Genomic DNA, 18232 nt, shown 5'->3' with positions numbered 1-18232 from the left:
GAGCCGTAGCCATGGCAACCAGAGCCGGGGCCTGGTCAGGGCTGAGGCGCGGTGCTAGGCCTGCTGCGAGGGGCTGGGGAGCCTGATCCCGAATACAGCCGGCCAGCCCCGCAAAGCTTAATTCTGCGAACGCCCTCGGCTGGGGAGCTACGCTACGCTCCCCAGCCGAGGGCGTTTGCAGAATTAAGCTTTGCGCCACTGGTGTGTGTGTGTGCCAGCTATAACCGGGATCAGGCTCCTCCTGCCTCTGCCAAGTGCCATGCCCGTGAGATCAGAGTGCAGTCTTGAAAACCGGCCTCACTGAAGGCGCCCACAGCAAAAAAGCGTCAGAGCAGGAGCGTGCCTGCCGGGGTACGGATGCTCAGTACCATGGCAGAGGCTTCGGGGAGTCCTCTGCCCCAGCCCGTAGTAAGGAGGAAGAAAAGCATATCTATTGAGGAAAAAATCGACATCATAAGTGCTGTGGAGAGTGGCAAGAAAAAGGCAGAGATCGCAGCCAAGTATGGCATAAAGAAGAATTCCTTGTCTTCGATTATGAAGAATAAAGAAAAAGTCTTGGAAGCCTTTGAATCTTTACGATTTGATCCTAAAAGAAAAAGGCTAAGGACTGCTTTTTATACTGACCTGGAGGAGGCATTGGTGAAGTGGTACAGAATGGCTCAGTGCTTGAACGTGTCGGTAAACGGTCCTATGTTGCGCCTCAAGGCTAATGATTTTGCCCAGAAGCTTGGACATAGTGATTTTAAATGCAGTAATGGCTGGCTCGATCGTTTCAAGTCAAGGTATGGCTTAGTTTTCAGAGCTCAGCCTATAGAAGCAGCTGCTACTACTACAGTGAATGCTCCAACTCCTTGGTATCAAAATGTTCTGCCTTACTATTTAAATGATTATCAGCCGAAAAACATGTTTTTTATACAGGAGACCGGATTGTTGTATCAGATGTTACCATATAGCACATTTGCATTTAAAGGGGAAACTTGTTCTGTAGGTCAACTAAGCAAAGAGAGAATAACTGTAGCGGTGGGTGCAAATATGGATGGCTCTGAGAAACTTCGTTTGCTTGTTATAGGAAAAAACAAAAGTCCACGCTCTTTCAAAGATGTAAAGTCGCTACCTGTGGATTATGAAGCAAATGATATGGCGTGGATGACTTCAGAAGTGTTTGAACAGTGGATGCGTAAACTTGATGACAGATTTCAAGCACAGCAGCGGCAAGTTGTTATTCTTGCTGATTCTCTCCCAGCACACACAGAAGTAAAGAACCTGAAGTCTGTCAAATTAGTGTTCTGTCCACCAGACTCTTCTTCATGTATAGCTATGAAACAAGGGATTATCAGAAGTCTGAAGCTTAAATACAGGCACTGTCTTACCAAGAGATTCATTGACTGTGTAGAAGGTAATAAAGAGTTTATGCTGACACTTCTTGATGCAATTGAGATGTTGCACCTGTGCTGGAGGAAAGTAACACCAGTGACTTTTGTAAAAAGTTACGATGAAGTGGGATTCAAATTAGAAACCAAGGCAAATGATAGCGACACAGAAGTTGAAAGTGATTTTGATTTGATTGCACATGCACAGGCAGCTGGAGTGCAGTTTCTAAAAGGTTTATCTTTGGAGGAATATGCAGCTCTAGATGATGGCTTGGTAACTTGTGAAATGCCCACAAATAATGAAAGGATGTGTGCCGAAGAAACCACATCAGACGAAGCTGGGACATTTGTTGCTGATGAAGGTGATGGATTTCAGGGAGCTGAACAACTTTTACCATCAAAAAATGAGGCTTTGAGTGCTGTAGATACCCTTCGAAAGTTTCTCAGAAGTCAAGACACAAATGATTCTCTTCAAGATTCCCTAGCTGACCTGGAGCATTTTATTCAACAAGTAACTGAAAAAAAAGAAACTATAATCGAAGAAAAATAGGCAGTTTAGTAACAGTTGTTGTTGCAATCTTCTCTAGTGTGCCTTGCTCAGGTGCCTAGATGTATATAACAAAAGGAAATTATGAAAAAGGGCTGTGAAGTTAAGTTTTCCACAAAATGAAGAGGAAAGAACACAAAATTTGGGGTGGAAAGAGGAAATAAGTTGAACCTTTAAAATTATAACTATAGTAAGTACAGTGAAGGCAAAAGCAATTCTTTGAGCGGTTTGTTAATTCAGGATGCACTGGTGCCCACTTGGAGTTCTGTCTTCAGGAAGAGATTAGCATTAGATTTAGATTAGATACGAGTAAGAAGTCACTTACTCTGAGGGTGGTGAGGCTCTGGAACAGGTTGCCCAGGGAAGTTGTAGATGCCCCATCCCTGGAAGTGTTCCAGGCCAGGCTGGATGGGGCTTTGAGCAGCCTGGTCTAGTGGGAGGTGTCCCTGCCCATGGCTGGGGGTTGGAACGAGATGATCTTTAAAGTCCTTTCCAACTCTAACCATTCTATGGTTCTATGATGCTATGATTCTATGATGATTTCACCAGCGTCTTTGGTATTGTTGACAGTGGAACGGTAAATATTTAGCAGCTTGGTGCTTTTGATACTTAAAGAAAAAGTTGAATAACACAGAAAATACATGCTTCAGTTCAGAGAACTAAGGGGTTTTTAAAATAAATTTTTTTGGTCCTTGTTCAAGAATTCTGGCCATCTTTTATTCTTGCAGCAGATGATGAACAGCAGAAAGTTAGTAGCTTTGGACGTGTTTTTTTTTTTCTTAAAGCTGCTCATGTGTGGGTACACACAAATAGCATAATCATTTATCCAAAAGTCAAAGACAAACAAACCTTTACTTGGTCTTTGAAGAGGTCAAAAAGGAAGGTCATTCTCTCCCTTTCAGCCTTTTTGGTGTTAGGATTTGATGTAGGTCCTTCTGTGCAACTCCATGTGTTTCTACAGTAAATATAGAAAAAAAAACCAGCTTATGCAGTATCTGCACTCAAAACTTTACTGAACTCTTGTTTTATTTACTATACTTGAAGGCTTTACTTGTAGGAGTCAATGCATCGATGCAGTTCATTATTATGGGTGCCATTAAGAGGGGTTTGCATGAATGTTTGCATGAATGCAGTGTGAAGGTGAGTAAATGACAGTGCATTTACACGTCTTTAAGTATGGGGTTCAAGCAATGTAATCATACCAGAGCCAAAAATCTCAATTTGTTAGAGACGTGCTGTTTGTGACTTTTCTCAAAACATGTTTTAAACATTTTCCACATCTACCAATTCTAATTTTTTAAAAAGTTAGAGATAGTAATTTTTCTATTTTAGTGGAAGTATAAAATATTTTATGGAAGCCCTTTAGGAAACCTGTGTAATGAAGAATCCATTATGGTGCCTATAATTAAATCATGAGAAACAATCTCTTGCTTACTTGAATATTTAGTTTTCAATAAATAGTTTGGCTAAAGCTTTGTTTACTGTTCTTTCTGGGGGAGCACAGTTTATCCTTTTCTAAAAGCATTTCAGAAAATGTATCCAATTGTTGGAACAGTGCAAAGTGGGGAGCGGGGAGTGACAGTGAGAAAATGCATATGGCTATGGATGTTTTACTAGAACATTACAAAAAGCCCCCACGGACTTCTGTTTTCTTATTATGCAATATCTGATATGAATTCCATCCAAATGATATTCTGATTAAGTAAGAAATTTCTGTTGAAATTTCAACAAATAAAGTCCCACACAGAGATTTATAGGTTCTGTGAAAGAGGTACCCCTCTGTATTATCTCTGTTCACTATTAATTTTGTTAAGATACATATGCAAAGCCTTCTAAATTCAGAAGCTGTGTCAAGTAAATCAACACATTTTGCTTGCTTTAATACTTTAGCACAAGCTTATGAGAAGTACATTTTATTTTGGCTAAGTTTATTTGAAGTTCATATAAGTCCCACAAAGCCCTACAGATAATTTTCCTACAGTAATATTTTCATTTAAAATCCATGGTTTTCTTTGCAGCAGCTTCTCCTGCTAAAGACAAGTTTAGGAAAAGGTTTCTGTTACCTGTATAGTAAATTTGTATATTCTTTAAGATTCAACTCCCATGAGGACCTCATCGGCCCAGGATGCAGATAAGGAGATTCTCTGTTTCCTTCTGAGAGAATTCTCAGTGTGAAAAGGTTGATCTGAGTGAGAAAGACTTGTGCAAGTAGGCAGCAAACCTTGGTTAAACAAGGGTTCAATGTACAAGAAGTGTAGTCTTTGCAAGAAGAGGCTTAGAAAATCAGGAGATTTGACATAACATCATTAGCTGATGACAAAGAAAATAAATTACTGAATGCTGTTATACTCCCTTATGAAAACAACAGGAAGGATTTACTGATTTGCCCTGGACTTTGAAGGTGAACTGTGGAACTTGCTTTAAAAAACATACAACCCATCGAAGTCCTGTATCTTTAGAGAATGTATGACTTTCTCCCAGCCTCCTAGGAAGCCAAGCTAAAAGGCAGTCACCAAAACAATTTTTTTAAGTCAGACACTTTATGTTCTAATACTACAGCTTTCAAAATTTTATAGGAGCCCAAATAGCACGTGAAATCCATTTTGAAGCTTGTTGTTATCTCAGGTGTTTGTTCACGGGGAAGTGCCGACTCCTCAGATCCGAAATGCTAGCAGTGGAAAAGGAATTGGTACGCTATGTAAATGTTAGTCATTTCAGCCTGTGTACACAGCTCGAGCTAGAGATTTTTTTTACATTGTCTAGGTAAACCTTCAGGACAGAGGCTTTTTATGTCTGGCGTGGTATCTATTGGAGGGAGAGTAAGAATATTGCTTTGGACTGCACCATATTTAAAAATAAGAACCTCTTCTAGAAAAGGTAGATTACTAAGGCTGTCATTTGCTTTAGTACTTCAGATACTAGTTTGGACATCTATGTGCTTTTTTTCTGTACGCTTTTGTACTTTATGCTATAGCTAGATAATAATTATGTGCTTTGGCATCAAGTCAGTGAGGTCACTTTAAGTAACCCACAGTTACTTTTAGAAGTGCAAACTGAAAATAAATATGAAGTTTAAGAATATAAGTAGTTTCCAAACCAAGGCCAAAGCAGATCTTTGACATAATCAAAAGAATCCTCAGAGTCATTCTCGAGACAAATAATATGTAAAATTAAGTATGCTTTTCAAAATACATCTGCATTTGAAAATTGCAATAAATACAACACTCTTTCTGATTTTTGTGTGTGGTTCTGGATGCCTTTCAGATCTATAAAACCGTATCTCCTTTTAAAATTGTCACTCAAAGGAATGTTACTCACCTCTAAAGGTAAAAGGAAATTACTTTAACAAGTTTTTGCACCTTTAGGCAAAAACGGAAGTGAGGGGGCAGTCAGGGATTTATAGGAGAGCAACCCATATGTGCCTCCATATCCAAGATCGGTGACATTTTGATAGCTAAGGAATCTGGAGGGAGTAAATAAGTAGATGGTTTCTCGTTATTTATTAAACAAAGCTTGAGAATGATGGTCTCTAACACGCAGAATCTTTAGTGATTTTAATTTTAGAAATGCCATACTACTTTGTAGCTAGTATTCTTGCAGTAGAAAACAGCAACCACATGCAAGTATTAATTTCAGTTAATTTCAGATCATTTTCCTTTGTTCTCTCTACCACCCTGGAAAGTATAAGTATGCTCAGATAGGCAGCTAATTTTCAATGAACAGTAGGAACCGATTTAGTCAGATTTAACTGCATCGATTTCATAAATGTCAATTAAATTCTAACACTAAAATATTAGTAAAATACCTTCAAGATTTTTTGGTGGTTGTGTCCACTGAAATGGTAGAATGAATATTGTCCTACTCAACAGTTAACTAAAACTTGTGGTGACCGGGCAGCCATGGCATGCAATGGCAGCATTCCGCATTATTTTCTTGCTTTAATATCAATAAAAGTTGGTGCTTCCTGGTTTTGGGAGGACTTGACAATTGTCAAAGGAGGACTTTGCAAAGTTCTTACTGGGGCTATTGCCAGAGAAGAGATTTTATATCTAAGCAAGGAAGTCAGTATTTGTATCCAGATGCTTTAATATGACCATTTTGGGGTTTCCTTTCTTGAAAATCAGAACCAAAATCAGTCAATTCATAAGCAAACAACTCTCTTGTAATTGGAGTTATTGTGACATTGATGAGTGACAGTGTCCTTCTTATCGATACATTCTTAACAATAGAAAAATCTTTGCAACAGATGAAAAGATGACAATTTTATGTCCAACGGCCTGCTTTTACACACAGCTTTTGTATTGCTAAAGCGGTGATGTATAGAGATGCGATTCTGTTTTACTGACATAACTGGCTGTGGTATAACCACATAATTGTTATATGGGATTACTAATTCAGGCATAGCTCATTGCCCTTCTTGCCAACTAGAGTTCCTCCATTTGAGACGTATTTTCTCTCTTACAGCTGCAGCTGTTTAGCTGTCTCAGTCTCGTTAAACCGTACAACTTCTGCGTTATGGCAGAGTGGGAAAAGGAGGAGCATCTTGCTAACTTTCTCAGAGCTGTGTCACCTCTGCTCCTTGAGTGGAGTGGAAAAGTGTGAATGACAAATTACTGTGATCAGTAAAGTGAACAAATAACCACACTGAATTACCCGATCTGCTGAGCGAGAAGATGCAGTATTTACAACAGTTTTTAAAATGCCTTGCTGTGTTTTACAGTATTTCAGCTGAAAGTCACATTCTTGCTAAACTTCCATGCCATCCTACCTCTGGCGCAACTGTCCAGCCTTGTGCGTGTTTCTGTTCCACCAAGGGGAACAGGTCCATCCATCCCCTCACCACACACAGCTACAACCCATGCGAACTGTGAGCCTGCACACAGCTCATCAGCCATGTCACCGGGGAGGTGGGCTCCAGAGCTGGTTTGCATCCTCCACTTCTCCTGCACTCGTGTTGCTTTGTGTGACTGTGTGAGTCTTTGGTTATAATCACTTGGTTACAATAACCACTTGGTTATAATCTCATCTGTCTGAGAAAGTTGTGATACAATGGTGTCACAGGAGAAATTTCTCTTCTAACACTTGGAAAAACTGCACTTTTAAAAGACTCTAGTATCTGGATTTATGAAAATATTTACTTTATAGCCAGCTATGGGATGTGGGTTTCAAGGTCTCAGTGTTTTCGATCTCACCAGGTGCAGGGATGAGGAGGAGCGAGACCTGGGCACTTGACCCAGGCTGGCCAACAGGATTATTTCATACCGTGGACATCATATTCAACATAAATTAGAAAGTTTGCTGTTAAGCTCTCTCTCTCCCTTGATGGCTGTGATCCGGAGAACTTCTTGACCTGGTGCCGGACCCCTGAGCCCTTCCCTTCCTCCCGAAGCTGCAGCTCTTGCAGTGTCCGACATTTGCTGTCCCCTGCTGGGAGTGCCCAGCTTCCTGCTCATAGAATGGGCTGAGTATAATCCTTGTGTATTTTATATTGGTATTGGGATCAATATTGCTTCTTCAATGTTATTAATGTTAATTATCTGTCTTATTCTATTAAATCTATTTATATTTCAATCCTCCAGTTTCTGTGTTTTTTCCCTGATTCCCCTTCCCAGGTGGGGGAAGGGTCATTGTGTGATAGAATAATTGTCTAAACGACAACAAATTGTTGTGGGTTCCTCAAACCATAACAGATGGAGGGTGCAACCTCACCCCAAACGCCAAATGAAACACCATTCATAACATATGAAAACATTGCGGGGCCTGGGATTGCTGATAGAGGCATCCCAGGAGGGTGGTAAGAAGTCTCAGCTCTCCTGGCCCCTGCTCAGTAGCAAAGCTGAAGAGCTCTATTCTCTGGAGAAGTTCTTGCAGAACACTCGGTATTTAAGAAGGATCGCTTCCACATGTGATAACCAGCTGCTGGATTTCTCATCTGAAGTCATCCACTTCTCTTGAGACATGTGCTGTGGGGCTGCCACTGCATCACGCATACGAGGAGACAACTTACTGAAACCACGGCTTTTCTTCTAGCAGTGGTGGTACCTTATACTTCTAAGCTGTATAAATGATACAATGTGATATTTCGCTATTTAAAATTGTATTGCTTTCCTCTTCCACCTTTTTTCATCCATTGCCTTCTATCATTTTATATTCATTGATATCCTGCTAATTGTAGTGTTAATGGTAGGGTTGTTGGCACAACCTTCCGGCTTTTCTCCTTACTCTCCCTATTTCTAATATTATCTTTTGCAGGTGATATTTTTGAATCATCTCATGTATCAGCTAGTCTCACCCTCTTGGTACACATGCTCGTGATCTCAGGCCCTAATTTCTCCATTGCTTTATTTAGTGGCCTTCCCAAATCCTTGTGTCATTGAGCCAAGAACATTTATTAGGTCCACATATCTTTTTGTCTTTTCTTTTTGTGGAGGAGAGTGAGTGGTGCTTTTTCCAGCAGTTGCCCAGGATGTGTGAGAGAATTGGTAATAAAACATGTAATCTTTCTCTCCTTTCAGGTGTCTCCATTTTTTCCTTCTGTCGGTGGTCCCTTCTGATCTGTACTTTTGAGATTCTTAATTTGACAATTAGTATCTTCATCTAAAGCGTTCCTATTTCTCTTTCATCTCTTACTCTTATCTGCCTGTAGAGCATCCTTGCCACAGTTCACTTTTACATTTCCATTTCTAAATATCATACCCCTAACCTCAGCTCTTTGGATCTTTCTTCCCTCCTCTTTTACTGGCCCCATCTAATGTTTAAACTACATTTCAAACTCCCTTTTCCTCCTTTCCATGATTCGATGTCTATTTCTCTTCTCCAAACCCAAATATTTAATGCTTTCTGGAGACAACCAGTTTTTTGCTTTTTGTTTCACTTGGTGTGTCTTCATGATACCTTTAGATCAAAGCTTGCGTATTGATTAAAAGTATGCTACTTTCCCTTAATTTGCCTTTTTGCATTTTGTTTTCTCCCATTCTTTATTCCTAGCACTTTCAAGCCTTTCCTTTGCTTGAGCCTTTCTTTTGCACTCCTGATCACCAGCGTGAACTTGATTCATTTTTCAAGCTCATAAAAAAAATAAACCCACAGACAAAACCTGCACTAAGAAAAAGTTTGGGGCTATTTGTTTACATATCTAACTGATCTAAACTGATTTATAAAATAAATCAGATTGAAAGCCAGGTCAGACCTTAGCTAGTTTCTATCAAGGTTTTTATTTGAATTTACATTTTTTGCTGTTTATTTTCACTCTGATTTTTCCTGTTTCAATAGTTGTTTGTGAGTTTTCAGATATTTATGCCCTGTTTGGCTTTGTAGACAGCTCATATGGCCTGAGATCATGGAGAAAAGCAGGTAGATCATAAAAAAAGAGGAGTTAATAGGGAAGGTCCTGGTCCATTGAGATTCCCCTGCAGGAACTTGAGGAGAATTTGTAACTCAGGTTAAGCAGAACTTTTTATTCAAAATCAATATTCAGAGTCCTCTGAAAGTCCACATTCAAACACAAATGAGCCACGAAAGTTGATATGAGAGAAAACACCACAGTTTTTCTGAATTTGGGATGGCAAGAAATGGCCACCCATAATTCAGCTCGTCTTCAAAATTAATTGATGCAGGGTTTTTTTCCCGGAGCTAAGGAGGCATGATCTGCATAAACCGCGCGTCCCTGTGTTCAGTACCGCTCACCTACATTCAGTAAGCAAATAGAAATTTGCCTAGAGACAAAGCAAGGCTGAAACAGCATTTCTGTGTAAGAGCAGTGTTTCTGTATAGTCTAGAAGTTGCAGGAAGAGTCAGATGAGCTTGAAGATTGGCATGGCATTTCAGAAATTACTGAGAGACACTTTGTAGAACGGACTTGGGATCTCTGGGTTAGAGATACTTATGACGTGCAGTTCCCAACAACTACTGAACTATTTTTGAAAAGCTGGCATGACGGATATCAGTTTTACAGCTCTGAGAAAATGTGGCAAAGAGCGTTACATGTACGTGCGACCCACGGCACAGACAAACATTACAATTCAAATTCTAGCAAATTCTCCCTGTGAGAGCTGAAGACGACCAGGCACAGTGCATGTATGGGGAGCACCTGCAGGGAAGCAGGAGCAGACATGGCATACACTGTAGACATGCAACAGCAAGACGGAAAAGACAAGTAGAGGCAGACAGAGCTACAGGCTCTCGGCTCCGCTTGTTGAATGGCTATAAAGGATTGTCCTATGCCCCATCAGAAGGGTTTTCCCTACGTGCCCCATTACCAACCCAATTTTTTCAAAAAGCCAAGGAAATCCTCTCATGAACTGAAAGAGATTTAAGACTTGAGCTTTTCTTGCCAGTTTGGCAATGTCGTGCTTCATACCCTTGTAGCATGTAGAAGTTGGCAGCAGAAACCAGACCTACAAAAGGTAAAACTGAAGTAAGTGCACAATGAATCTTGTAGTTTTTATGTCACATTCTTACCTGGCCTTTGTTCAGCCCATGTGGACTCAGTAACTTTACTATAAGGGGCCACCTGCACAGTTCCCTAAATCAGACAGCACTTTCAAAGATTTGTCAAAATCTAATTTAATGCCAGCAACTTGACCACTACTCCTAAAAGGAGAGCGTTTGGGAAACTTGATGCTTGGATGGTTAGAAACCATCTTGCGATTGCATCTTAAATATTCATGGTTAAATAGCAACCAAGAGGCTTTAGGAAAATTACAGGACTTGGTAATTCCCTAACAATACCTACACCATTATCTATCGCCAGCCTTAACGCACATGTGCAGCTGCAAACCTGTATTCCTAGTTAAGTGCTAGCGTTGATCTGTCAAGGACTAATGCTGGGATGGCAGGTATCATCCTGGGCAATAAGATTATATGAAATTTACATTAGTGTAAGCTTCCTAAGGGATTATTTAGAATGGGGATTAGGAAGCTTTACAAATTTAAAACTTCTTTCGGGTTTCTTCATCTTCTCACCTCATCTCACAGAGGAGAGAACCCAGTGGCTTGCACTGGTGCAGTCTCACAGGGGGTAGCACCATCATTCTGAACAGCCTTCTCTATGGGGAGCTCTGCTAGTGTTTGCCAGCGTATTAGTCTGCAAGAATCAGGAGGAAACGCTGCAATGTATGGAAAACAGCCCTTATGCTCCAGCCAGCGGGAGGTGTAACTGCTGCTCTGCCTCCCGAGGGGGCCGAGCCAGGCTTCTCCGAGGATGCCGACTCCTCAGGCAAAGCACATATTTGTGAGATTACATCTTCAGAAAGCAGAAATGCAGGTACTGGTTTGCTTTTCATCATTCATCCTGCACTCTCCTTCCTGTCTACCATTCCAGCTCCTCGGAGATTAAAAATTCCCCGTCAGACGCCTGCCTGATCCGATCCAGGCACAGATCTATCTCAGTTCAGAAACCTGAGATAGTTCTGTGCCACCCACACGCCTGATTTACAGGCTTTAAATATAGCTCCTATATTTGGCAAGCATTTTTTTGCTTTTATTTGAGTTCCAGATATTTGCATTCTCTAAAAGCATTTCCAGCTCTAATGGGAAAAGAATGAGTTGTGGACCTCAAATGAACTCCGCGTTCCTCTCTCCGTGTCGAGATACAGTTATAAGAATTTATACCAGGCAGAGATCTGCCCTCACTGACTTTCAAGGGCGTTGTAGACTCAAGCTATGTGGGGATTAACCTTTCAGACATGGCAGGAGATGTAAAACTTCACAATTAAGCAGTCAGAATCAAAATGGATTAACAGAGGAATCATACGTTTGCTTCCAGGAAGCCTCTGTTTCCTATAGGATCATAACTGTGATTCTTTCCATCCTGGGTTTCATTACCAGCCATTAGCATTGACCTCTTTTACTTTTCATGCAGCTGCCTGTAACCGGACGAATAGCAATTCTCGCAGGATTTTAATATTGCTTGCCTCGTACGCAAGGTACACCTAGGTACAAACATGGTACCTTCTGGCAGTAGATCACTCTTTGGAGAGCAGCATAAAGGCAGTGCAGCAGCCTGTCAGGCCCAGGAACTTCTCGCTTCACATCACGCTTGGTGCACCTACACTTTGGCACGGAGGTGTGACTGCGGGATGGGTAGGTACATGGAAAAGGAGCCATGGGAGTCAAAGGGTATCACTTTGTATAGAATCATAGAATCATTTGGGTTGGAAGAGACCTTTAATAGTGCTCTTCGGACTGCTAGCCCATCCTGAAGTATATTTCACTGTTACAGCTCTCTCCAGGAACCAAAAAAAGAAATCTAGTGAAGGTACGCCAACTTGCGCTGGTGTCACAGATACTGGTCAAAACGTGGATCTACCTGAAAATGAGCTACAGCACATCTAACCCAGCTGTTTGGAAAGGATTTCTTCCCATACCAGACTCGAGCAAGAGGAAAGGGACATAGACAGCTGCTTGTATTTTGGCAAACTCAATGTTTCTATAATATGTACAAATTCATGAGGTTTCACCAAGTGACATTTTGGTAAGCTCAGCACTTGCACAACTTAATCAAATTCTTAAGGTTACACTAAGTGACAGCTATATTGCAACTTAAATATGGAGCCATTCAGACTAAATGAAGAGAATAAACACATAAACTTACTTTAAAAATGTAATAAACCACCATAGTTTCTCATGAGGAATGAAGAAAGGCATATCTTAGGGAGAAAGAAACAAAAATAAAGTAGCAGAAAAGACACAAGGCAAAATTTCTGATTTTTTTTCCCTGCAAGTTACACTTGCAGCACTATAGTCGGCTATACTGAACTGAAAGTTAGATTTAAACACAGGGTGTGGAGAAAAGGTGATTGCTGCCATAACTCCACTCAGCATATCCCTCCCTGGGTTGTGAGCAATGGCATTTTGGATGAGTAAAGTATCAGAAAAAAAAATATTAGCTGCACGAAGACCTGGTCAGGGACTAAATACACCCTGTGTTGGGACAGGGCACTGTTTTCAGAGAAATAAGAATTGTAGGCAAGATATTACTCGCATTGCCTAGTGAAAATGAGGGTGCAGGTATGTGGCTTGCCAGGTTTCAGCATGGCATCTGAATGATTTGAGAAACCATGCAGAAGTTTACAAACTCCTGAAGTAGCGTCCTTGGCATTGCAAAGGCTGTAGAAAACTCACAGAGTTAGCAGTCTGTGTGCTTAATACGATCACACTGACAAAGGGATGTATCACATACCAGCATCTGTGATGCTCAAACCAGTGACATAAAAAATAGTTTAATTGCATACATTTTTAAAAATCTTGTTTCAAAAATATACTTAGCTCCATTTTAAAACAACCACCTATGCTTCATTGCTTCTGTCCTCATTTCTACTGGCATAAAAGAGTGTGCAAAAATGCCTTCAGGAGCATCGACGATTTTCTGTACGGGGACCTGAAGTTAAAAAGGCACATGCTCGAAACGCAGAGCTGAAAGCCATCCACACAGCCTTAATTTAGCCTCTTGTTGGCATACACATTATAAATACAATCTCTCTACAGACTATCACGCTTTTTTCCTTTAATATCTCTCTTGTTTTCATCCGGATGCCGTCGCTTTGATTCCACTGGAACTATTTAAATGCTTAAATACGTGCACAGCTTCTGCCAGAGCTGGACTAAGACAGGATTGGAGCCTGTCTCCATGATTTTAAAGGGTGGGTCATAACGCTAGACTCAAACTGGGCACTTGGCTTAGATTCTTTAAAGATATTTAAATGACCAACTAGGAAAATACACTTTTTCAAAGTATGTATGTTAGTGCTTATTTGCAGCTTTAGGTATCTAAGTAGCTTTAAAAAAGCTCATCTTTAATGTTTCTTTTTAGTCTGGACTTCATATTAGCTATTTGTGAAGTAAAGTTGAGTAATTACAGTGAAAATATGCAAAGGAGAAAGTAGAGAACATTTTAATTCAAGAATAGAGAAAGGGAGGCTTAGATGGGAGGATCAAATGAGAGCTGCCACAGCCTAAAAAAGTATCAAGCAACTTTTAAGCAGCATTATTTTAGGACATCAAAGTTCATCTTCAGATACTTAAGGTGTGGCTGGAAAAATCTTAGTACTCACGTTACAGTTTGGATGTGCTGACGTGTTTTCTTATGGTAGAGCATTACTGCAAGAATGTGCTTTTCAGATTTTATTCTCTTCTTATGAATTGTTCACAGCTGAGAAAATAACCTTCAATCCCTCAGTTGAAGCACCCTAGAAATAAAAATTAGAAGGGTTTAAAAAAATTCTAGTTTACTTGAGGGAAAGTATCTTGATTCTCTACTCTTCATTTTACTAAATTCACCAATAAATACACTCAAGGCAGATTTATGTTTGTTTTTTCAGTCCTTTACTCCGTCAATCTTGCTTCTTATTATCTCTTTAAGAAAAATGTTTCAATTTCTATAGAGCACTGTGGGGTTTTTTTCAGGACAAATCTTAAGCTAACACTGACTTGAAAGTGACAACTAGTGAGTAGGCACCTCCGTGTAAGGCATGCAGTGGTGGCATTTCATGTAAAGATAATTCATCGCCCGATGTCTTTTTTCCATTTAAGTTGGCGTCTGTGCGTCCATGAACTGAGCTGGCGCATGAAAGCCTGTGGCCAGACAAGGCTCTGATCCTCGTGCCGGACACCCAGGCACTGTTTCTTCTCTTGCTCCCGGGAGCAGTCACAGAGAATTTCCATTCTCTGAAGTGTTTTTCCAAATTGAGCAGGTACTCTTTTTAGCGTTACAATTGTATTGTCTGTCTTGTGTCTGTCTGTACTGCGAGGTCTGCTCCCCTCCTGTGCCTACGCAGTCATTTCCATACAAGACGACTTTATTCCTGATACTGGAGTCTGCAGTCACCTCCTGTTCTGAACAGGCATTTGAGCACAAGACGTAGCTTATTACATCCATACGCATGCAACACGATTTTTGGGGTCTGGTTCTGGTCAGGCATCTTCCCAAACCTCTGGTGGGGACTGGAAGGGGACCTTCCCCTGCCAACAGCATTGCAGGGTGAACCACTTGTTCCTTACATTAGTTTATCTTGGATTGTTTATACCAAAGGTGTTTGGGATACATTGCAACCCTGCAGAAAATTTATATTGAAATCATTCAGTCTCTAATTCCACCCTAGACCCTAAGCATTGTAATGCATCATTTACATAATTATTTTCAAAGAGTGAGACAAACCTTTAACTAATAATTCCCTGTGCTGTTCTGCAAAGAGGTGAAACCCTGACTTATTCCTCCATAAAAGATCAGGAAACTGACCCAAGCCATTTTACAAGCTGATGCATTTTATTTCAGTTTCGTTCCATCACTGGCCTTGAAGGATCCAAAGAGAAGAGATTAATAAATTGTAGATTTCTGTCACAATAGTGGTATTGTCAGAATTAATAGAAGTGCCTGAAAACGTGATTCTCAGAACTGCATTAGGCAGGCCTCGGCTGCTTGTCTGAGATGCTCGCGGCTTCCTGTCTCACGAGGGTGCTTTGCATAGTTTTGAAATAAAGTGGGGCACAGTCTCCTGGTCCAACTGATGAGGGTTTCCATGTTAAAACAGAGAGTTTTGGGAGCAGAGGAGGGTGAGGGGGGAGTGGGGTGTGCACAGCCACTGCTGGAGCTTGGGAGCGCTCAGACCTTGCAAAGTTGGGACAGAACACTTATTATTCAGCCACCAAAGGGAACATGAATCTGGTAGCCCTGAGATAAGCACAGGCTTTCCCCCCAAACAAACCCTGAAGCTGTACTTTGGGGGGTTCATCCCACCTTTATCCAGCCTGCATTGAGAGAAAGGTACATCTCACGGAGTCTCACCTAGATTTCAATGGTAGGAGTCTTGGAAGATGGTGGGTGAAAGATTTCATGGGCAAACCCGCCCAAGGCACTGCCTGGGACTACCTACATCACACAGTGACGCTGTGTTTCGCTGGTGGTTGAATAAGATGACTTTGCTGAAGAGGGGTCGTCCTTTCAGAGGTGCAGTCTTCAGCTGCGGATTTTGCCCAAAGTAAAGCTGAGCCCTCAGGAGGAAGCACGTTTCAAAACACAGTCAGTGCTGCAAACTTAATACAGGCATCGTCCATTTTAGGATTTTACACAAGTTACAACTAACTTAGGAAGCTTTTGGCATGTGCAAAATTTAAAATCCATGTACCGCTTTCCAAAAACAGAGTAGAAGTGAAGTGTCCAGCTACACTTTGACGTAAGTCTGCCAGGGCCCTAGCTGCACCCTGCGGTCTCTTTCATTTCAGAGGAGTTTTCCGATGTTAGAAGTCTCTCTTTGAATCCATTTTGCATTTTGTTAAAGGAAACTTAGATACAAACATCTGTATGTTTTCAAGTATAATTTTGTATTTTCTTTCTGTTCCTATTGAAGTCTCCAAAATATTATAGCCAAGATTTAATGGCCCGTGTTGCATGTAAGGAAAAAAATAAGGAAAAAGACAATAAAAGAAAGCAGAAATTTACAAGCCCAGTTAAGCAGACAGGTACTTGAAACTGGCAGGTACTTGTTTTTATGCTTTTATTATCACTCTAATTTTAGTTATGTTATTTTATGATACAAAGTTAGGGCCAATATCTCATTGTTCTAAGCATTGTTCTAATTTATACTGGTGGCATTGGTTTCAGAAAGGTATAAATCTTTTTCTTGAGCACCTCTGCGGCTGAAATAAAATGTAACTTGTCTTTTCATATAATCCAGAATTGAGAGAGTTTACTGGAGAGAGAAAGCTTTATCTTCTGCACCTCACCCAGGCAAAGCTTGCTCTGAAACTGGGGATGCGGCTCCCCATCCACGTGAGGTTTCTACACAAGGATGCTGTGGATTTTAGCCTTGATTCTGCAACTCTTACATATCTCTGCAGCCCACTGAAGCACCGTTGCAGCTGGCACTCAGGCTGGCTTGAGAAGATCCCTGTGGGCTTTGCAAACCCTCCCTTGCTTTGGGGATTATTTATTATTTTTTTTTAAATGTTGCAGTGAATTTCAATACAGTGCAATTTTCCATTCTTTCACGGTGACTAGTGGGAAAATTTTATCTGTCCTTTCGCCAACATATGTCAGAGGCAGAAATAAGTCATTAGGGGACTAGCAGAACTTGACTGGCGCTAGCCCCTGCCCGCACTTCACAGCAGGCAGGTTAGCTGCTGATATCCACGGCAGACAAGCTGCACTAGCAGGAGTTTATAATATTAGCCCTATAACTAAGCAGCATCTTGCTCCATCACTCTCAAAAGTTCAGCTGCTGCTGCTGTTGTTGTTGTGTTGGTGCTTTCATAGAAAAAAGGAACAAGAAGAGTGTGAGTCAAGTGGCTGCAGCGTTACAAAACATTTCTGTTTTTCGGAAAATGTCACAGCGATGACATCCTGTAATCCCAGTGATGCAAACCTGTCTCTGATTAGGGAAGAACAGTAGCAAACAGCCTAGCTGCACAGTCGGAAATGCACTTTATAACATAAAAATCAATGAAACAGTACTGAAAGCACGCACAGGTGTTTCCAGCTGGGTAACATACACTGAAAACACCCAGGAAACTTAGTTGTCTCACCTGTGAAAAGATTCCTTTTTGCTAAAGTGTGTTGTGGATCCTAGTGAATACACTAAGGCCTATGAAATTATGAGATACAATCTACCCCTTACCAAAATCATCTGGGTTCCCAAATGCACAAGTTTGTTTTGCAGAAAGGTTGTCGCTACCGCTTCTGGTTTCTGTATTTCTGCTGTGAAGAGAGAAGCGTGCGGCTGAAGATGGTGACCGAGGCGGAGGTGCTAACCTGGCTTCCCACACAGCCAAAAGGGAGCCGCTGGGGCTGCGCCAGCGGGAGCACGGTCACAGCGCTGCTGGGGATGGACTGAGGTAACTGCCCTTCCGCGACAGTCCGAGTCGTCAGCATCCAAAATACCTCATTCCTCTTTCTCTACAATTCTTTTTTAAAAATTAGAATAGTTGAATGTGTGCCCAGCTGCCTTTGTGTCACCCTAAAGTCTCTAATTAAAATGTAATGTGGCATGAAGTCACGTTTCCTTAATTTGCCTTAGAAATCATTAATTGGGTACACACCAGTGGGCGGCTCTCTTGGTCTCAAGGGGCACCAAGAAGTTGTTAGCCGAACGTGTGTCAAAAGTATTTGATGGGAATCCGAGTGGGAAATGCTACAACCAATACAGACAGACTGGAAGGGAAAAGAGGGAAGGATGTAGTCTTGTACGTTAGAGATAGGAGGTAAAATGCAGCAAAAATACAAAGCAAAAGCAACAAGTTCTTTCCTCTTTTCCCTTCCAGTCTTTCTATCTGGGTTTATGTTTTAGTAAGGGATGATTGAGTTGGGCTAAGTCTACAGAAT

General features: G+C 41.1%; 1 protein-coding gene across 1 annotated transcript; it reads left to right on the top strand.

Moving 5' to 3' along the window:
• Positions 1 to 43: 43 nt before the first annotated feature.
• TIGD4 (tigger transposable element derived 4) lies at positions 44 to 3379 on the top strand. The gene has a single exon (XM_074589667.1). It carries the CDS (start codon positions 358 to 360, stop codon positions 1918 to 1920), a length of 1563 nt encoding a protein of 520 aa, XP_074445768.1. The 5' UTR covers positions 44 to 357; the 3' UTR covers positions 1921 to 3379.
• Positions 3380 to 18232: the final 14853 nt, after the last annotated feature.

This window comes from Larus michahellis, chromosome 5 (assembly GCF_964199755.1).
Source record: "Larus michahellis chromosome 5, bLarMic1.1, whole genome shotgun sequence".
NCBI lineage: Eukaryota > Metazoa > Chordata > Aves > Charadriiformes > Laridae > Larus > Larus michahellis.
The sequence above is the reverse complement of the archived record's forward strand: the minus strand, read 5'-3'. Positions and strand labels throughout refer to the sequence as shown.

Excerpts from the sequence above, each read along its gene's own strand:
- TIGD4 (XM_074589667.1), top strand. The coding sequence starts at position 358 with ATGCTCAGTACCATGGCAGAGGCTTCGGGGAGTCCTCTGCCCCAGCCC.